The 22520-nt window shown below is 41.5% G+C and overlaps 1 protein-coding gene across 1 annotated transcript; it reads left to right on the plus strand.

Annotated features, from left to right (window-relative positions):
* The first annotated feature begins 8 nt into the window (after window positions 1–8).
* On the plus strand, window positions 9–16491 carry LOC120496938 (solute carrier family 4 member 1 adaptor protein). The gene is made up of 14 exons (XM_039697855.1): window positions 9–673; window positions 1383–1566; window positions 2248–2370; window positions 3276–3336; window positions 4196–4335; window positions 4458–4618; window positions 5170–5239; window positions 9023–9212; window positions 10020–10131; window positions 10720–10960; window positions 11721–11795; window positions 12525–12595; window positions 14779–14851; window positions 16048–16491. Exons 1-14 carry the CDS (start codon window positions 137–139, stop codon window positions 16095–16097), a joined length of 2088 nt encoding a protein of 695 aa, XP_039553789.1. The 5' UTR covers window positions 9–136; the 3' UTR covers window positions 16098–16491.
* Window positions 16492–22520: the final 6029 nt, after the last annotated feature.

Here is a 22520-nt window from a genome sequence, read left to right on the forward strand (position 1 = left end):
CTAACTCGCCCCTCACGCCGCCCCGGGCCGCGCTGAGCGGCGGCGGAGCGACCCCGGGATCTGCGCCCTGCCCCCGGCACTGCAGCGCCGCGGCGCTCGTCCCCGGCGGACACCGTTTGGGGACGGACCCAGGAAGATGGCGGAGGCGGCAGAGGCAATGGAGACCGAGCCCGCCGAGCCCGCCGCCTTCAAGCGCCCGAGCCGCCCGCTGCCCGCCGCCCCCGAGCCCGGCGACCCGGGGCCCAGCCCGCCGGGAGCTCCCCGCGGAGCCGCCGCCGCGCCGCCCGCGCCGCGCTACGAAGAACCGCCGTGGGGCGGCCGCCCGCCCGCCGGCTCCGGGTACGGGCTGGAGGTGCTGAAGGGCGGCGTGGTGCTGGGCTCGGTGCGGCTGGAGGACAGCAGCTGGTTCTTGGTGGGGCGGCTGCCCGGCTGCGCCGTGTCCCTGGAGCACCCGTCGGTGTCGCGGCACCACGCCGTGCTGCAGTACCGCGGCGCCGGCTGCTCCCCCGACGGGCCCAGCGGCGCCGATGCCGCCGGCTTCTACGTGTACGACCTGGGCAGCACCCACGGCACCTTCCTCAACAAGGCGCGGGTGCCGCCCCGCACCTACTGCCGGGTGCGGGTGGGCCACGGGCTGCGCTTCGGGGGCAGCTCCCGCCTCTTCCTGCTGCAGGTGGGTCGGGACTCGGGCTCGGGCGGCTCGGAGCGAGGGCCGGGTGGTAAAGGCTGGCCCGGATCAGGCTCGGGAGCTTTCCCGGCCCCATCGGGTGACCGCCTGAGGCGTGAGGCGGTTTGGAAGTAGCCCAGCGCTGCCGTGGGTGATCACTGGGAGAAAAGCTGTGGGTATCTGCTCCGGCTCTGCAGTGAGGTGCGTGGCTGCGGGTTTCTGCTGATGTGCTGTGAGTGCAAAAGGCGTTTCTCACCAACAGTGCGATGTATTAGGGATGTCTTTCTGACTCTGTTATGCCCCAGTAAATAAAGAACTAATATTTCTTTGTGAAAAAGGGGAGTGTTTGTTAGTAGGGACTTGGACAGCGTGTTACATGTTGTACACGCACTTCAGAAGCTGCTCGTTTCTCAGGCTCACCCGTGTAGTTCTGACGTGAATTTTTGCCTTTAGCCTTTTAATTACAGTTATATGTGAGATGCATCTGACTGCAAGTACACAATAATGCTTATTTCTCCGTGCCCTTCTTTTGAAAATGCCATTAAAGCTATTATATTTTGGGATGCAAACCATAACTAACAGTCAAATAATTCCACTTTTTGAAGAGCAAGGTAATGATGTGTTTATGTGATTATTATGTAACCTGCATGTGTGCTGGAAATACATGTTTGGGGTTTTTTAAAAACACTTGTGCTAATTTTCTGTTTTGCCTTAGGGACCCAAAGAGGACCAGGAGTCTGAGTCAGAACTGACGGTGACTGAACTGAAGGCACTGCGCAAGCAGCAGCAAGCAAAATTAGAAAGGACAATGTTGGGAGAGGACTCTGATGAGGAAAATGAGAAAGAGGAGAGAAATGAAAGGAGTCAGAACAGTGATATGAGCTGCTCGTGGGGCATGGGTGAGTGGTGATGTATTGATTGGCTGATATGCATTCAAAGGTCTGTAAGCCTGTTTTCACTGAATATTAGGGTTAATGTTCCAACTGGCTGCCAAGAGTCACAATCCAGTCAAATTCTTTGAGTACAAATTAATCCTTTTGCTGTTAAAAAGAAGGGTAAGTGACAAGCTGGCATCTGGTGAGCTCCTTTTAAACAGGAGGAGGTAATTTGCCTACACCTATAAAAGGCCATGAAACTTAGAGCTTAATTAATGCTCTTTGGGTTGCTCCTGTGATGATGTCCACACTTTTGCTCAAGAGGTGAAATTTAACTGCTTGAGACTTCCATGCAGTATAGCTATCTTTACATTTAAACAGGAAGTTCATATATTAGAGCTAGGTAAATTATAATTAATGAGCTTTTTGCAACAAAGCGAGTTGGGCTTTTTTGAGTGAAAATGTATAAGGTCATAAACCTTTGAAAGTACTGAAACTGGCTTTGATCTGCAAAACTGAATCCTGTATTGGAAAAACTAATAGCAAAAAACCTTTTTTTTTTAATTTGGTACAGGAATAATAAATTTAAGGGAAGTAATTTTATGATGTAGCTGCTACTTCTTTCAAACTAATGAAAGTTGAAATATGCTGGTGTTCTCTTTCTCGTGTTTCACAGGGTTTTTTTGGACTTTATATGTCTTCTAGGTGAGGATGCTGAGGAGGATGAGGTTGAAGAGAATCCTATTGCTGTTGATTTTCAGGATGTTCAAGATGCCTTTTATATGAAGGACCCTAGGAAGGCCTTGCAGGGCTTTTTTGATAGAGAAGGTAATTATTTATTTTTTATTAAATGGGATTTTTTACTTAGTGAAGTGTTACTTTGTTATTTATGTTTCAGGGGGATTTAAGGTGTCATATGGGAGCAAAACTTTTCTGTAACAGTGGGTAACATTTTTTGTTTCATCAGGTTTTGGTGGGGATTTGTGATGGGTTCTTTTTGTGTTTTTGTTTTTTTTTCATTAAAACTTGGCTCACCATTGTATATCTGAGTCTTAGTTACTAATTCCTAAACTGCAGTGAGCAGCTTGTATTCTGGAATATTCTTCAGCTTGTATCATCTGGAGTGACATTCAGACATCACCCATGCATTGAAGCTATGTGGAAAAATCAAAACCCTCAATTTCTAGACTTTGGAAAATGTTTTGGAGATGTTTTATTTGTTTTGGAGATGGCTGTAATTGTGTATAGCTGTAAAATGGGAAAATCTAAAAAAGATAAAGGGCAATAATTAAGTGGTCTAAAGTGTCAGTGGCTGCTAATGAAACTTAAAGAATATTCACTGACTTGTAGAAGTGAAAAAGCAACCTTCAAGACAAACAGTATCTGTGAATTCAGATTGCAAACAGTTGTTGCTTCAGCATCATTTACATTAATACATACAGAGACAAGACTGTTTTTTTCCTTTGGACTAGATGTTCTTAAACAGGCCAATTAGAGATTTTTTGGTCTGAAAAAGCCTTGATTTTGAAAAAAAATACCGAAATCAGCATAACTGAAGATCACACAGCTTTAAAAAAAAAAAAACCAAGTAAAACAAAATCATGGTATGCAACAAGAGCTTGTTATATCCTTTTTTGTTTAGAAGAATGTCCCATGACATTCTTCTCTGCTATAAAGATTAATCCTGCTTATTTCAATTTTGGTTACTGCATCAATTTTCTTTTCTTCTCTAGGAGAAGAGTTAGAATATGAGTATGATGATCGTGGGCACAACAGCTGGCTGTGCAGGATCAAGTATGTACATCTCCATTCCTTTGGTGCGTGGAAGTTGACTGTTGAATTTGCAAAGCTGAAGGAGTTACTTGTTGTGTCACACTTGGCAAGGAAGCCAGCTGAATTTAGACTTAAGCCCTGATACTGAGACAGAAGTTCAAGGATCAGTGCCTAGTTCAGTGTCTGTGCTCCTTTTTTGTTCTGACATGATTTGGTTTTTTCCTAGGGGATGAAAACTGAGAAAGCAAGAGTCTAGGTTCTTTCAGTTCCCCTTGTTTTGAGCAGTATGTGAAATAGAAATACAAGAGAAGAAACTAGGAAACAATCTCTTTCAATTCCTAATGATGAAAAAGATCAAAAAAACCCCTAAACTTAATTCTACTGTGTGCCAAATTTCAGTTCCTGTATGGTATATGACAGTTTTTGAGAGCTTCCTGCTAGAGACCACTAATGTAAGTCTTTGATAAGACAGGAGAAAGTGAGGTGGAAATTAAGTCAACAAGTCTCAACACGGTAGTAATTGTACTGCTTAAAAATCCTTTGCTTCATTATGGAGACTATTTGTTACTCGTGTTGTATGGATACAAGACACCTGTACTTAAAATTATTCAGGGATTGACATTTAACATTTTAACTTCCTGTATTTCTAATGGAATAAAGAGAGGAAGAATTATTGTTTAAACCAGCGAAATACAAATTGACTTGCATGATTAGGAAATCATGCTTGTGTTTTGATTGGTTCTGTATGAAATGAAAGTTGGAAAAATTTAACACAACAAAAAATTAAAATGAAATGGCAATGCCATTGTAAAATATCTGAGTAGCATCCCTGAAAAGCTGTTTGTATCTGAGCAGTTCTCTGATCCTTCAAACTGAACAGGTTGCCTGTGGATGATGCATCAGGGAAGCAGCTGGTGGCAGAGGTTCTCCATTCAGGAAAAAAGAAGGAAGCAATGATACAATGTGCACTGGAAGCTTGCAGGCTGCTTGATGCTCGAGGAGTACTGAGGCAAGAAGCAGGTGATAACTGATCATTCTAAATGCCCTAAATTAGGGATTTGAGATTGCTGTCTTGAATTTGCTTTATTGCTGAGTGATATGCAAATCATTTTTTTTCTTGCCTTCTCCTGTGCTTTTCTCAGTATCCAGAAAAAGGAAATCAAAGAACTGGGAAGATGAAGATTTTTATGACAGTGATGATGACACCTTCCTCGATCGAACTGGTGCTGTGGAGAAGAAACGACTGAACAGAATGAAGAAAGCTGGTAAAATAGAAGAAAAGCCAGAGACTTATGACTCTCTGGTAAGAACAATTGTTATGACATGTTAGGGTTACTCTCTCATGCCTGTATTATATTATGACTAAGAAGAAATCTTAGCGGATCATGGCAGTGGGTGAAGGAAATGCCAGAACAGGATACTGTTAAATTAGTTCTAAATAATTGGGAAATAATTCCAATCTTTTAAGTCCACAGGACACATCCCAAAGAAATATCTCATTCTCTTTCAAAGAATAAGAATCGTAGATTGACAGGCATATGACAAACAATAAATCCTACAAAGATAGTAGGTTCTGAGGGATACAAAGGGTTGGAGGGTTCAGTGGTGGTATAACACTGCTGCAGAAGAATTATGTGTACTGTCGTGTTTCAGAAATGGTTTAAATAATTTTCCATGTCAAAAAATGAGTAAGCTGGTTAGGAAGAATCTAGACTTCTAATTTTTTTCAGCCCAGGAGGTCCTGGTCAAAGCTCAGAAGTAGAAAAGTGGAAGTAATGTGATCGGATACTTGAGTAAATGGTAAAATGAGATTTTAACAAGGTAAAGTCTTCTAAGCATGTTGTTCTCTCATAGGTCACAAAGCTAAAAGAAGCAGAAAATGAGCTTTCTGAGATAACAGAGAAGCTGAAGGTTTCAGGGAAAGGTAAGGCATTAAGTTTATTTGATCACAGTGAGAGATTTCCCTTTTCAAAGGTTTGGGTTGTTGTTTTTTTTTCAGTGTCCACTTTTCACAAAGGGATAGGAAGGTTTGCAGGTCACTGAGTTAACTTGAGAGAATTCTTACAGTCTTCATCCAGTAGTTTATGTACTCTGTTTATAGTCACTTGCAAATGAATGCAGCTGTTTCCAAAGTGAGCAACATCTAAGTTCAAGTAAGGTGGCAAGTGTACAAGTTCCTGGAGTTCTGAGAGAGTGAGTATTATTACTGTTTATCTGCCCATATTGCTGAAAATGACCCAATTTGAGAAACTCGTTTTTATCCACTCCCTTAAAAAATATTTATAAGGGAGGAGGAAAAAACTCACAGAAAAGGTGATATATTTTATTTCACTTCTCTTGTTATAAGCATGCTGTGTAATGGAAAGGTGGGAAGTGAAAAATGTGGAGACAAAGCAGTTCTTAACCCATATGTTCAGTGAACATGTCAGTAGAGGAGAGTGCCATTCAGGCTCTAGGATTATGCCTTTGTTTCTAAAGGCAGTCCAGACCACTGATGGTATCTGTTAGTGAGTTATGTTTGAAAGCAGACTGTACCAGTGGCTGCATTTTTCTTTCTGTTACTGATGATGTCTCATGGAGTGAAAGGAAGGTGGGAAGGAAACGTGTTTAGGCTGGTTGTTCACACAAAAACTTTACTAACAAAGTTGGCATTAATGAGTTGGCATTAATGAGTTTGTCAGAAGTTTCTCTCCAAGAAGCCTAGCAGCAGTGTGACAGCTGGGCTATCTTCTGTGTGTTACATGGCTGTGTTTCTTTCTAGTTATTCAGCTCCGCACCAAAACTCATCTATACCAACATCTTTGTTGGTGATTAATTATGCCAGATCCCCGTTCAAAAAGCAGTCCATTCCACCAAGCATTCAAACTGATGTTCTGCGTGTTTGAAGGAATTGTTTTCAGCCTTATACTTTTGATAAATAATTAGCAATTGACTGGCAAAATAAGCTAATGCTTAGATTGTCTGAGAGGTGTAATTCCAAGCTTTCTTATCTTCTCATACCTTTCTTTCTACTGATGCTGTTTCTCAACAAGACTTGAACTACATTGTAGTAGAGACTGGGTGAAGGGAGAGTCAGGTCATTTTTATACTTCTGCTAACACCATATAATGCTGTAGGCCCCTTCCCTACCAAAACCTGGTCATGCAATCCCAATACACATGTTTTTGTAAATTGCAGTGGTTACACAGCTAGTTTAGAGCCTTGGGGAAAAGTGCAGTCTTGGCACTTACTGAAGCACAGAATCATTCAGTATTGGATGGGAATTCCCTATCCAGTACACGTTTTTGTAAATTGCAGTGGTTTAGTGGTTTAAACAGCTAGTTTAGAGCCTTGGAAAAAAGTGCAGTCTTGGTGCTTACTGAAGCACAGAATCATTCAGTATTGGATGGGAATTCCCTAGAACTGGGCCAGGGTAAAGCAAACATAGCAAATATTGCATCAGTCAGCTGGTTTGTTTGGGTGTTTTCTATTCTAGATCCTTTGGTTTTCTCTTATTTGAATGCTTTAGGTTAATCAGATGTGGAGAAAGCCAGGAGCAGGGTTATTGACCATGAAACATTTGTACCAATGTCATGATCTGTCCAGCAAAACTGCTGGATTACAGCCAGTTCTGAAACCTCAGTGCACTTTTGTTTGATCTAACTGATTATTTGGAGGCTAAAGACAGGAGTGTAGAGACACCAGTGAGTGAATGAGAGGCTAAATTGCTACACCTCTTACCAAGCACTTGGAGAAATTAAGTAGTTGTCTGAAAAAGTCTCAGTAGAAGTTCACAAATTGTTCCCTGGGGTTCTTCAGAACTAATTACTGGTGGGCTGACTTGGTATCACTCATTCACTGATGCTGCTGAATGCAGATCAAATATGTGGAGCTCTTCAGTCTCATCTTTGGTTGCCTGTTCAGGAAAAATATCAATAAGTTGATGGTGCAGTAAATAGCCCTGTAGCTTTTTGTCACTGGGACATAAAGTATAATAGACATGATTGATTCACCTCCTAGTAATGTCAGATTTTAATTCAATAGTGTAGAAAACTGCTGCAACAGATAAGGAATGCTAACTGTAATGCAAGCTGAACTGGCTGATATTAGGCATTGTTGGTGGAATGGAGCAGAGAATCCAATTTGCAAGAAGGGATGATCCAACTCCCTGAGCATCACTCACTGACTGAAGCACACCACTCTGCAGTGCAGCAGTGAGTTCTGAATTTAATTGTGGAGCTTTAATTGTTCTGAAGAATATGACTATTCACTAAACCACATCTTTGTAATTTGATGTTTAAATCTAATTATCATTCTGCTCAGCTCCTGCCTGCAAGGAGGTTTAGACATTGTTAACAATAGCTTCTCGCTGCTGGTTTTTATCTTGGTTTGTATAAATAGTTGTGATGAAAAGAAAGAGTATTTCTATCAGAATTTCTTTTATGACATGTTTTGTCATCATTTATGCATGCATGGAGGTAGATGCTACAACTGTTTCTTATCTTTTGAAGCCTATTAATTCTGTATATCTTTGAACAGTTACTGTTAATGGCTTTCTTGTATTTTCAAATGGTAAACTCTGTTTTGTTTTACATCAGAAATATCCTTTTCAATTGAACCCATTTCTAAGCATGAGTCTTATTAGACTTTCCTCTAATTATTTAAGTCTTGTAAAACTGCCCAAATATGTACTCTTTAGAATAACTTAGCCTGTTTTATTTTTACGCATTTAAAATATCAAGTGCTACTTAATTAGCTCAAGCTGAACTGAAAATAACTCATTGATCAAATAATTATGCTTGTGCATATATACAAAAACACTTATAAGGCAGAAAATACATATTGAATTTGCCACTTTTCATTGAATATTAAAAGGCATAAAACTATCTGTCAAAATACTTGTTAAAATTCTGGCAAGAACATTTTTCTTTGTTTGCCTCCAGGTTATTTTTGAATACCGTATAACAGCTTCTGAAATACTGTTCAAGCCACAGAAAGGGATTTTTCTGGATATTTTTGTTTGGTTATTTTAAATCCAGGTATTAGAAGAGTATTTATTTTTCTTAGTCATTAGAGATTTACCTCCTGAGTTTTATTTTAATTAGTCAGATATGCATAATATTGTTAGTATTTTGAAATTAGGTGAAGTAGAAAGACTATCATTAATTGCTTTGAACTTGAAAAAGAGTTTCTTGCAGAAAATCTAGTGAAAACAAAGTACGTTCTGTGTGATTGGCCTAATGCATGAAACTTGGTTTGTATGCACTCTTTCAGGAGTACAAGGCAGCATTGATTGATTTTGAACTTTGCAAATGTTATGACATAAACATCCCAGGAACGTCAAAATCTGATTCCCTGTGCAGTGGTGTAAGTTTTCATGTGGCTGGGATTAGTTTAGTTTGTGACTACAAAAAAAAAATCCCTAAGCCATATTTTTAGGGATAGCGGATATAGAAGTGAGATGAACAACCAGGAATAGCACTCACAAAGAAACATTCAGTTTTAAGAGAGGCTTTTTTAGGTAAGTGAATTAAAGTTTACTTTCAGGCTTTTGTTAGGAGAAATGCTTTCATCTTTCCAGGCCTGACAACCTCCATTATTCCACAATTCAACAGGAACTCAGGAGAGGATAATTGTTCCGATGTACCTTATTCTCTAAAGGCAGGACCTGATGATTACAGTTATCTCCCCACCATAACATTATATATCTTCCCTTTATCTTGCCTAGTCCAGTCCCATCCAGCAGCTCAAGATTCCCTGGATGAGTTCATGACTGAAATGAAATCAGGATGCACGTTAGACAGCGTGGCACGCAAGAAGCTTCACTTGCGGTCCTTTGAACTGAAGAAAGAGCAGCAGAGACTGAAAGGGTTGATAAAGCTTGTCAAGCCTACAGAACTGCCTGAGCTAAAACCCCAGTAAGTCTTGGTGAAAACATAAAGCAATTACTTGTCCCTTTATTCTTATCCATGGGCAGTTGTGCAAACCCAGTAAATAGCAGCTTTCCAATCACAAAAGCAGGACAGCCTTCCAAACTGCCTGGCTCTTCTGTTCAAGGAGCTGCAGTGCCTCTGGGTTACTGCAGCATGTATGGCTGAGGGAAATGCACACACTGAAGTGAGACCAGCCCAAGCTGGCAGGATGGCATGGGTAAGGGACTGCAAGCAGACTGTTAGCTTCTTTAATTTTTTCTCATGTGCATCCAAAGGGAGCTGAAGAATATTACAGATACTATGTACAACATGAAACCCACTGTCACTCTGTGAAATGTATTTGGAAGTCAAATGTAGTGGCTGTTCAGCTACTGCCTAGCAGCACCACTGCAGTTTGAGAGGGTGTGTGCTGGGTTCATTTACTAGTGGCGGCTTGATTAGAGCTTCATTTAAATTAGGGTTTGGCCTCCAAGGGTGTTTTTATATATTAATGTGTGTATGTATGCAGTTGAATTTAAGAGAATCTATGTGATACAGAGGGTTTTTTCCTTGTTCATTTATTTTTTGCTTCCTATTATGGCATGTGTCTGAATCCTACAACATGTATGTAGGATGGAGGAGTAATCTCCTGCAGTGTCCTTGGATGCTGCAAGTGAGAGAGAAATAAAAAGATTTTTATATATCCTCTTCTCATAGGCAGACTTTTTTTTTTTGCATTTGTATCTATAAGATATATATAAGATTTGTTTGATACTTTGTATGCTGTTTTCCTTTGTGTCTAATTTTTATTAGGGGTGGGACTTACAGTCTGAATGCAGAGAACAAGCCTAAAAAGATGAACCTGCCTCTCTTTGGTGCAATGAAAGGGGGGAGCAAATTCAAACTGAAAACTGGAAGCCTGGGGGTAAGTTGGACTTGGAAGTGCTGCAGGTCAGTGGCTGTTTGTGGGACCATCTTCTCAGGCTGTGGGGCTCTGGATAGCAACTGTATTTCTAACATGCATGGAAACAGCATGGAGGTGCAGCCTGTGGCAGTGGAAGGTGCATGGGCAATGAGCAGGGACTGTTGGAAGTTGTTTGCTGCCAGCAGTTGCCATTCCGTGTCCTTGTTTCCTGGGGCACAGCTGTGGTCAAAAGGCAGTAGATGAAGAGAGGCAGTCTGGGGCCATGAGGCTGAACCAGTGCTCTGCCTCAGCTGCCATTCCTTTTCTTGTTTTTCTGCATCTTCATAGCCAAGATCATATCCATGATTGATTGATTCAGTTTCCAGTGTACCTCTTATGAAAAGACTGCACTTCTTGTTTATAGACTGGATATGTTTTTTCATCTTCCATCTCTACTAATAACTTTTCCTTAAACCCTAACTATTTGTCATCCTGAGAGTGTTTCCTTACCAGCTGTCCCTGACAGTGGTGTGTGTGCTTTCTCCTGTAATGAGTATCTGTGACATCTGCCTCTGTCTTGGTGCTGATGCCCAAGTCTTTGTCTTGCAGAAGTTGCCTGTTAAGCGTCCAGACATCCCTGAAAGCTTGTTGAAAACAAAAGATGATGGACCGGAGGAGGAGGAGGAGGAGGAAGAGGAAGAAATGGAAGAGCAGCAAGAAGCAGATGCAGTAAACAGCAGAGTTTCAAACCTGGAAATGAAGATGACAATAGAGAAAGAAACAGGGAAAGAAACTCATGCTCCTGATGGCTCCCCGTGCAATAACAAAAATCCAGAATCCTTTCAGGATGGTAAACCATTGTTCCTGATTTTTCTAGTAATGAAGATGAGTCTGTTACTGCTGAACTTTAAGAGCTATGTGAATCAAATGTTTGAGTCACAGATTCTCCAGCCTATTTATTTTCCATAGTTTTTTTGCTATGAGTCCACAGTTGGCAGCAGCTGAGTTTGACATGGTTCTAGGTGAAACTCTGCTTGACAGTCAGTTTTTCATGCTTTTTGGTGAAATAGAACAAATCTCCTGGATGTAAGGAAGTCCCATTTTGATAAGCCCTTTTTCCATTAAATTGATTGTCCAAATGAAAACAACTGCAATGTTTTGTTGGCAGTAAAAGTGACATAATAAGAAAACAAACGTCTGTGCAAAACTTCAGATCCATTTTTACGGAGGGAAAACAATTTCAAAAGTGGTAATGGAAAGGTACCTTTGAGGTATCTCCAGTCTCTCCTTTTCTGCATCAGCCTGATTCATTTGAAAACCCAGTAATGATGTTTCTCAGTGAACAATATGTTTGATAACAGAAAGCTTGTTCTAGTTTTTTGGCTTAATGCTGGACATGTTGCTGCAGGAAAGTGTTTTAACAGACCACAGAATTTTCTTTATTGTATTGCAATGGACTTGGTGGATGAAATAATGTGGAAGGTTTTGGAGAGAAGAGCCCTTTCTGACACAAATGTAGCAGAGTTCCCTTTTATACTTGGTCTCAGGGATGCACCTTGCTCATCAGAGTTACTGCAGTGCCACTAAGCTTTTCCTTTCTTGTGTTACAGGGGTTGATTTTCTGCCTGAGCCAAAGGTACTGAGGAAAGAATCTCAGATGGGACCCTCACAAGAGAAATCCCAAGGTGAACAGTACAATACAGACTATTTGGTAATAGCATGTGGGTTAGAAACTGACTAAAGGACTTAGTGTCTTATGTGGGTCAAATTAAACTGAGTCTAATCTAGAGCCTCAAGAATCTAGAATTGAAATGAAAGATTGTGTTTTGCTTGGGAAGTGGTAAGGGTATGGTAAAGACTGGACACTTCCACTATATTACAGCTGTCCTTGCTTTTCATAGTCATTAACTGTTTAGAGGTTTTTTTCCAAAAAATCAGTGTGAGAAGAATAATTCATTTAGGAGACTGTGATGATGCTTTTTCCTCCGTTATTCTCTTGCACTAGCTCTTAACACTACAGAAGGACAGAACTTTCTTTTATAAAGTGACAAATGCTGTATAACGTTAGGTAATAATCTGCTGGTGACCTAGATGATGCCTCTGCATGTATGCACAAAAAATCAGATCTTCAAAATGAAGAGTGTTGGGTGTAAAGTTAATATTACAGAATCACTAATAGAGGATCTTACGAAGCTACATTCAGTTACATGACTGACAGTGTATTTAACCCAAGTTAAATCTAGGAAAAACAATAAGATGTTCATCAGTATTATTATCAAGTGAGAATTGTGGTGCAGTGAGATACCTTGGATTTCCTTATGGGTGTATTAATTTTTATGTGAACTTCCTTAAGTTTATATCTGTAGAATTGGTCATTTGTGCTGTGTCATAAAACAATTCTGCTTTCTTTCCAGCATCCAAGGTGGTAAATAAGGAACCTGAAGAGACATCTGAGAAAGTGAAGAAAATCAATAGCTCAAGCAAGGTCAGTTACAGCACCATGACTCCTGCAGCTTAAGTGGAAATCATTTCTAGGCTCTTTTTTAGTGAAAGAGTTACAAGTTGATGGAGTCTAACTTGGTGATAGCAGTGCTTCTCTGCTGACTAAGACCCAAATGTAGAGCTGTACACTGCCATTGAACACAGATTTTGGGGTCTCCAATGAAAAGGTAAAACACAGCATATCAGGCAAGCTAGAGGCTCTCTGTTCAATCACAGAAATTGTTTTCTTCACCTTTTCACTTCGTAGTTACTGATTGCTGCTTCTCCTGTATCACAAGTGTTGTAGAACATAGGTGCTCTCCAGGCTTTGGAATGTCAATGCAGAGCTTTCCTTGGAAAGTAGCCTGGGAAATACATATTGGCTGACCCAGAACACTCTGTACTAAAGCTGCAGTTAGTCTGTGTCAAACCTCATCCTTCTCTGTAAGATGTGAAAGCGATGAGTTTGAGAGATTAATATCTTCTGCAACCAAGTTATCACTAAATTTGAGTGGTTGTACCAGATAATGTTTCTCCTGTACATAAGATTTGTATTAAAGTGTAAATTTTGTGAGCTTTGCACATTTTGGGGCTGTCAGTTGTTGCCTTCCTGTTGCCTGCCAGCTGGAAAGGATCTTCTCTGACAGCCTAAACATTATTGTGAGGCTCTTCCTTCTAGAGGGCATCCCACCCTTCTGCTGACTTGGTAACTGTGCTTGGTAGACCATGAGTTCTGACCACTGGGACAGTTTCTTTGTGGGGACCATCTAATTTTAGCCCTGCAGCACTTACTGAACCTCAGATCCCTGCATCCTGTGTGTGCTGACTGCTGCTTTGTTAGTCCTGGCTGAGGACCCAGAGATTGGGTAGGCACAGTCCTTAGAACTGTCTTTTGTTGCTGGCCTTGCTGAAGATCCTGAAGAAATCAAGAGTTTATTTACACTGGTAAAGCCCAAGTTTTACCACTTTTATGAATGTGGGAGGACAAGGCAGTTTTTCATGCTGAGGCAGTCAAGTCAGCACCTCTCATCAGCAGAGAGTTTGCTCTAACACTGAGCATTCTCCAAATGCCAGATGGCTTAGATGTATTCTTTCTCCCATCACAAATCACTTTTTCCACATGCTGTCTCTGCCTTTGGGCTCAGATCTTGTATGGAAAATATCAACTAGAAGTCAGTTGGGGGTTTTTTTGGTATTGGTTTTGCTGGGTTTTTTTGGGTTTTTTTTGTTGTTGTTATATTTCGATAACTTTGAATCATGCGAAACTGGAAAAACAATTTCCAAGTGATTGTTCACAAGCTGTATTTAAAAGCTGTACAACTCTGCAGTCTAATGTTTTGGAAAACATTAGTCTTCTAAAAAAGCTGGTTTAGATGTTAATTTGGGGAAGGAAAGTTATTGAGGGAATGAAAATTTGTTTCAACTGCCTAACTTTAGACTGTAATGATGCTACAGAGTAATGCAAATCAGTGCTGAGTAACGTGGCATTATTTAGAGCTCTTAAGTCTTGCACTCTACAGCTGTATGGTTTTTTTACCTGCAGTTGTTGAAAACAGAAGTTGTTGAGAAAATGATGCTGATGTGGCAAAATCTAAAAATCTAGTGACAAAAAGATACTGCTGTGTCAGCAACTGCATTGCAAGTGACCTGTTGTGGTTTGCTTTAACATTTCAAGATGCCAGTGAGACCTGGAAACAATGAGTGTTCTTTTCTTTTTGAAAACTAAGTTACCCTTATATAATACCTGAACTTTTATAAGCTCCAGTCTGAAAGTCACCTTAAACCCAGTTTTCAGTGGTATTGTGCATTGAAATCAGTGAAGCACCTATTGAAAATCCTACTCTAAAGCTTTTCCCTGCATAAGAAAATCCTATGTAAAATGACTTCACCAAGCATTAGGCTTAAACTGTCCAGAAGTGGACAGACTCTGTTTTGAGGGAGAAATGGGACTGGATGATCTCCAGAGGTCTTCTCTAAACAGCATTTTTATTAGTCTGTGACTCTGATGTAAATGAACTGGATCTGTTTGAGGGTTTGATTTTTCTTCTGTATTAGTTTTCATCCCTGACTCTTGTGGAAATCACCCTCACCTCTGATTATTTATCTTTGAATTAGTGAGGGATTTAGTGGTTGTGACACATTGGTGGAGGGGTACAGTACCTTAAAAAATCTTTCTTCTCTTTGCAGGTCCAACAACCTTTTTTATCCTCACAGTACCCAGATGATGACCCAGACTACTGCATATGGATTCCTCCTGCAGGTATCAACCATTTCCTTCCTGATTTTAGTCTCATAACTCAGGAATCTTCCTAATAAGTGGTCGGGATGTCCTTCTAAGTCCTTGGAAAAAAGCTAATTCAGGAACACTTTACCCAGAACCTGATGTTTTGTGGCATGCTATGCCCCATGTTTGTTGTATGGCCATGCAAGTCTTGCAGTGAAATACAGACCATATCTGTAGTAGCTTCATGGCAATGGAGAGAGACACCTGAAGTTTGTTTTCAGTTTTGTAACACCTGAGAGAGCTAACTGCATTCACACATGGTGGTATGATAACCTAGCTGAAAGACTAGCTCAAACCTCCTCTAGGGATAAATGCTCCAGCAATGTCAGAATTCTCAGTTTTCACAGAAGTCTGTGAAATCCAAAAATGCTTCTTTGCAGATTTTTTCAAAAATCATTGAAATACAAACATTGGGTCAGCTGTTTTGGAGAAAAGTATTGATAATGCTTCAGTGAAGGCACTGAATAATTGATGCACTCATCAAACATATGTTAAACTTGAATAATTTTTTATCTTTAGTTCCAGGGTGTTTTTATCTAGGTGAAGTTATTTTTAAACAGGGTAATGAATGTTCAGTTCCTCTAAAATAGAAAACTCATTTTGGTGCATTGAGGTTTTCTGAGTAAGTTCAAAGCTTAGCCTTCACTTGATAGATTTATTACTATAATTTTTGTAAGGCTGTTGCAAGATTATAGAAATGTGAATAAATTTCACTGAAGAAAACTGTAATCTGGTGAATCATCCTTCAATGAAATGACTGCACATCTCTGACATATGAATCCACAGGAGCAGAATCCTGGATTCAGTAACTCCAAAGTCTGATCTGGGATAGTTAAGCAAGCTGTGTCCATAAGAGGGAGCTCTGTTTTTTGGCTCTGCCTAACAATAAATAGTCAAACGTTCCTTCTAAGCTTGCATTAGGAGGACTCCAGAAAAAACCTAAACAAAACAGCCACACAAACAGGAATACCTGATGTAATCTTAACACTGTTAGTAAAATTGAAATTAATTCTAAGTGTAAATCAAAAGACACATTGCAATATGCAGTCTGACTTTTTATCCTCTGTGTTTGTATGGCTGGTGCTACCTAGAGGCTCTTTCATACAGGGATACACATTTCTCTTAGGTGAGGGATAAAAGGAATAATGCAACTCTTCCTCTTTGTCCATTAGGTCAAAGTGGTGATGGCAAGACTCATCTCAATGAAAAATATGGCTACTGAGCTTCCAGTGCCCCAGAGTACATCTGAGGCTTGAAGGACTGCTCTCTTTTGGACTCTTTCACTACACATTAAGTGACAGACAAGAGACTTGGATTTTCAGATGCTGTTTAAATTCAAGGGCATCAGCAGCTGCTCTGGCTCTTAGCTCTCCCTGTGTGTCTTCTGTTTGTCTTCCAGATACTTTTTTAAAGTAAAAGCCCACACATTCTTCTGCCTCTTCTTTCACTTTTAGCCTTGTTTGGCTTTTTTTTTTTATTTGGCTTGAAACTGTAAGCTCATTTTTCCGTTTGTACATAAAGTAGACAAACATATTAAAGGAATACACCTCTGTGTACTTACAGGCGTGTTAAAATTTATTCATATTGGGTTTATGCAATTAAAATAAGAAACACTATTGGTTTTTTTCTGTGGCTGCTGTTTGAAAATACTGTCATGGTAAACACAACCTAAAACTCGAGGGTTCTTTTTTTTTTTCCTTTTCTATGGAAAAAAGAACAACTTACATATTGAAAATAAAATTGATTTCATTTCTCCCTCGTGCAGTTGTTGGAATACCTGATATGGAGTAGACAGGAAATAGTGAGTGTACTTATATAAAGTTTCAGAAATGCCAAAGAACTGAAGAGTCTGGCACTGCTTGGGACAGGGGATAACAGAAGAAACAGGTGGAAGGATATCCTGGAAAAGCTTGTAATGGACCCTGTCCTTGTGTCACAACATGAGCAAAGTGCCATCTTAATGCGGTTCAAGGCATGCCTGGTAAATAGTCTTTGTCTGGAGAAATCCCCTGTGTGACTCAGGATTGTCCCAGAGCCTGTGCTGTGGTAAAGGCAGGATGTGTGAGGGTTAAAATAGCTGTAGTCAGAACCATACAGGGGCAAAGAAAACTGCAGAAATGACAGTCTTGCAAACCAGGGGCACACATCCTTTGGGGTGCTTCCAGCAGCCAGTGGCTGCATCCTCGTGGGCGAATCACAGGAGGGCATATCAGAAGCTGGGGTGAAGGGATAACCACACAACTCCTTACTTAAGAGGCTCAAGCTACAAAACAGCATCTTTCTGCCTGTAATCTTCGGCATATGTAGCAGGGTTTTGTCTGCATCTGCACACCAGGCTGGGCAGCCTAAAGCTTCCTGCTTCTGGCAGAGGTATATTTTTATGTAATCCAAGGAAAGGCTGTTGCTTCTCTATTCCAAATGCCAGACCTCATAGGTTTCACAGCTGTAGCACTTCCCCAGAGTGTTTTTCAGTTCCAGGGTGTACCAGGAAACTGCAAGGGAGTTCCATTTGTCAGCAGTAGGCCTGGCAGGTTTCAGACAGGGAAAATAATAATTTGCCTTTTATGCTCATGAAGAGCACTAGGGCAAAGAGCCCAAGGAAGTGCACCTTTATTGTTACCATCCTGAAGTAGGTGGTCAGTGTATCTTTTCATCAGGGGCTGCTTGGTAGTACAGACAAATAGCACTGACCTGCTGCCAGAAAACCTCTCTGGGGATGAGGGCCTGGATAGTTTGCTCCTGGCTAAGACCATGAGCTTCCCCATCTGTTTCTTTTCTTAGCAGCTCATTTGTGCTCCCATCTGAATCTGATGGTAAACCCTGCTTTCTTTAGACCATCCATCTTTTGCTTCATTGTGTAACATGAACAGCCAAAGGTCACCCCCACTGGATGGTTCTAGTCATTTTCATGATGGCATTTGATAAAGCTCTGGAAAAAGCAGCCATTGTATGTGAAAGTTGTTATCCTCCCATCAGTTATCACTTTGGCACCCCAGAAGCACTTTCTCACTTGATACTCCACAGCTGTGTAATGCACGACAGGTTTGAATGCTCTCCTTTGGGCCAGGTATGCATATCATTCATCAGATACCTTTTTCCTCCAATAAGAGCTATAAACCAGTACATGGACATGGGAGTAGAGGTCACCATATTACACAGAAGGGGATCTACACAGCAATAAAGCTTCATCTTTTCATCAAATTCTTTCTCATCCACTGTGTGATAGGCCATCACCATAATCTTATCTCTGTATGATCTGTGGGCTTCCCTCCAAATTTTTACATCCTGCTGGCAATAGTAACTCAGCTCTTCCTGCAAGTCAGAGATCTCCTGATGGTCTGTGTACATGTCAAAATTTGTTGTTTTTCTTTTTCCTTAAGCACCACCCTGTGCAGCCTATAATACTCCTCTTGTGGAAGTGGGCCTATGTAACTGATTTTTTGTTGAAAAATTGAGGAAATAACTTTTGCAGCCCTTGATACCCCAAACTTACGGAAGACTGCTTAGTTTCATGACTAAAAAATGTAAAAATGTAAAAGAGTCTATGAAAATGAAACCCCTGCTTGCACATCAGTTTAACACCCTGGGTAATTAATTGCAGACATGTTTTTTCTTTCAGAAGCTGCCTGACAATGGAGCAGCCATCATAGCCTCTGGCATTAGAGAAGTGTAGCCCTGAAACTTGTCATTAAGCAGCTGACTAAAGTCCACGTGTGTCTTAAAGCTCCTATTCTCCTTCAGTTTTCCATGGCACTCCTTCATCCCATGGGGCATCTGGCACTGACTCCATGGTAATTTGGGCCAGCCATGGTTTCCTGCACATTCCATCTCAAGAGGAGAGCCCTGCCCTGCTCATGGGGTTTTGATCCCAGCCATGGAGCTCTGCTGCTGGCTTGTGTTACCGGCCTGTTCATGGCACAGAACAGGTTAAACAGAACACTGCCCTTCCAGCCTCTACCTTTGAGCTGCTTTTCCACATAAAATCACAGCCAAACAGTCTGGGTTCCCCAGGCCCATGCAGCAGTCTGCAGCTGGGGCATCTCCTTCTCCTAGCAGTGTTAAGTGCATGGTCACGCAGCAAGCAGAACTGGCAATAATTTTTACAGCTATGGCTGTGATTATAGGGTGTATAGCAGACGTCACGGACATTTCTCACCCCAAAGGCTTTTCCTAACCTCTAATCCCACAATGATGTTCACTGTGTCAGAAGAGGAAAGGGCCCCTGGGATATCTAGATTGGTTCCTTGGCTTAAGAACCCCCCGGTATTTTTTTCCATTCAGGTAAGAGGATGATGAGTACATTAATAGGCAGCAGGTCCTCAGACAAAGATCCCACTGAGCATGACCTTCCTATGCACAGAACACTCTGGTTTTTCATGAGCTCTCTTGCTCTGCTCAACAGTTGTGCACCACTCCAACCCCTCACTGCTAAAGCACTCTTGAGACCTCTGGCAAAATGGAAAGAACCATCACTGGTGGGTTTTAACCATGCAGCACTGAGTTTTGTCTAACATTGGAACAGAGATAGGCTGTGGGGACCTGTGTACCCCACTCCCAACAGCTTTTACTGCCAGAGTAGTGGGAGGAAAGCCTGGTCACACCTCAGTTCTCTTTGAATTTGCACAAGCATAATGACTCAGTCTGAAACTTTTTTCAGAATTCCTATTGCTTAAGATAACAGCAGAAGACTGCAGTGGAAGCTGTGGGAAAGATCTGAGCAACACCACCAGGAGCAGACATTTGGAATAAGTCATCAGGAACTTACTCTGTCCCATCTCAAACAAGTGCTTTGTGAGCTTCATGCATCAGAACCTCATTCAAATTACCAAACCTCTCATTTTTCACATGCTACCTCACCCTGAGCCACTGGAGTGACCATTCCCACTGCTTGTTTCCTCTGTGAAAACCACAGATCAGGCCAATGTCTCCTTTACCATCCTCTTTACATTTGAAGGTGAGGTTAGAGACAGACTTTCAAATACATACCCTGGGGATTTGTGTGGGCAGCTGCTTCCACCATAAGTAGTCTGACAGGACAGTCTTGGCTGTGCTTGCATTGACCAATGGATAAGGAAACTTAGAGCAAAGGCTTCATCTCAGGCATGGCAGGAAGGCTCCCCTTACCAAGGGCAAGTAAAGCTCATCCACCACCCACCAATCTCTGTGTGACACCTCCACATCAGCACATCAGCTTGCAAGACCATTTTTTTTCCAGATGACTTGGTGACTTTGACCCAGTACTGCTGCATTTTCTCTCCATTTTTTCCGAAAGCACAGATTAGAGCAAACAACCTCCAGATGGAGCCCACGATGCACAGACCTCACCACACCTGAGGTGTCCTGCGACCCAGGGAGGAATCCCAGCTTTACCTGTGGTTATGGTCCCTGAAGGATGCTTCCTCTTACTTGTCTAAGGAAAACAGGCTGCATGTAACACACCACTTTTTGGAACAGAAAGGAGCATTCAAAAGGTTCTTCAAAGCACTCAAAGAGCAGAACACCTATATGGTCACCTACTTGTCAAACTGTGTTTGCAGGATTAAAAAGCTACAGCATACAGGGAGCTGTCATTAACAAGGAGCCCATCCTATAGCAGCTTGCAGGCCTTGCTCCAGCATTCCCCAGGTGATTGTTTAAAGCTGCTGTCTCCTGTACAGAGGGCATGATTGGCTCGTATTTTCTTTGGAACATGTGTTTACCTCATTATCATACTTACTTTCCACTGCTACAAAACTTCCAGTTCTGTAGTCACCTAATATATACTCTTAAATTTATGAGGCATCAATGCCCTAAGGCCCTTGAGCACCTAATGTTTGGGCAGCTGGCTGCAGTTCCATGCATAAAGAATATATATTTTTGATACCTGTGTAGCATCACATTCTGCTGTTCTGAGGAACAAAGTACACTCAGTGTAGCTGTAGATTTGACGAGGGGGAACATTTTTAGGTTTACTTTTTTACATTCTGAAAATGAAATGCTGTCTTATGAGCTCTCGCTTTCATTTTCAGTGAAGTCAATGTGATGTAAGACGTTAAAAATGTTCTTTAAGTCAAAAAAAGATCTATATATCAGCCTTATTTGCTTAATTATGCTTTTAAATTGTGGAAGTGTTTTGTTGGTTGTTGTGCAGCTGTGTGGATGTATATGCAGGTGTAGATGTGCTCTTTCAACCATGAATATATTACTGTGTTCCTCTGCTTTGACCTGTTAAACCACTTGAAACTCTGGTTTATTCTTCTGCTGGATGCAGGCTGCTGAAACTGCAGTCTTTGGACATTTCAAGCAGCTCACTTGTTCATGCTGAGTACCTGTTTCTAATACAGTTTCTTGTAACACCCAGAAATGAGATATGTGAGCTAAGAATAGCATATGATATGAATCCACCTGCAGGTGACTGCTCAAGGGAAGTCTAATGGCGATTAGGCTCATGGAACAGCAGATCAAAACCCATCTGTGCTGGCCCCAGCAATGAGGGTGCTTGGATGCACATGAGAAGGCTCACCAGCTGCCCCAGACCCAAGGCAAAGAGCTTCTCTTGCTGTATGGATCATGTTCACTCCCCTGTACACAAATGCATTCTTGCTGTGCAGTGCTTTGGTTTAAATGCAGCACGTGGACTCTGGCAAAAATTGATGCTTGTGTGAATCAAAAATCTTCATATATACAGAAGGTTTTAAGAGCTGGCATGTGTAATACAAGCAGAGCAGAGTTTGCTCCAAAAAGGCAATTCCTGAAGGGAAAGATTTATCCAGTTGCTTCTCTGAGTTTCTTCTGTTTGGCAAGTGACCATTTTCTTTTCATGCAGAAGCCAGGGACTTACAGACACCTCTTGAAGCCACTCCTTGACAATGGCTTTCCTGATTTAATTTGATCTTAGACTGTTTGGCTGCTGCTGCTGCTGTTTCTCTGTTCCACTACTGCTTTTCCTGTATATTGAAGTCAGTTCAAGCTTCATTGTTTCCCATGGGACAGGACATCATTGTGCTCAGTCTCTTCCTTTATTCATCTTCATTTTCAAGCCCAACTCTCCTTACCCATATGGCAAAACACCCCCATCATACTTTTGTCCTGCTTCTGAGTTACAGGAGGGGTTCTGCTGGGAGTTGAACTTAACCAGAAACCAGCATGAACCATGATTTTTCCCCATCCATGAAGCAGAAACTGAATCTGAATTTGTATTCAAAGATTTGAGAGGAGCCTCCAATCCCAGTGGAACCTGAACCAATTTTTGGGGTTTGTTTTCTTTTGAGAAAGTAGACTGGAGGGGACACACAGCTGTCTCCTAGCTGCTCCTTTTCTTTGGATCTGTCACATCTTTCTTTTTAGGGGGGTCCATCCAGCACAGAAGGAAGTGGGCAGTATCTGTGGCTAAAGCAGGTTTAGCTCCATGCTGTGCCCTTACCTCTGCCAGGAAGGGCTGGCTCCTGCTGTGTTAGCTGTCCTGGGCAGGAGGTGTGTTTGCATTTGGGCAGAGCTGAGCAGGCTGCTGGCTTCTGAGCCAGCAGGATGAAGTGGCACAACACCAAACTGCCACTGCCAAATTTCTCCCTTCTTTTTCTCCCTCATCAGAGAGGAGTCAGAAAAGAGTTGAGATTTGCTCTTATGAATTTCTTTGGGCAGGAAATAGCAGAGTTGTCAGCTTGTG

This window comes from Passer montanus, unplaced genomic scaffold, assembly GCF_014805655.1.
Source record: "Passer montanus isolate IOZ18808 unplaced genomic scaffold, ASM1480565v1 scaffold12, whole genome shotgun sequence".
In the NCBI taxonomy this organism is placed as follows: domain Eukaryota; kingdom Metazoa; phylum Chordata; class Aves; order Passeriformes; family Passeridae; genus Passer; species Passer montanus.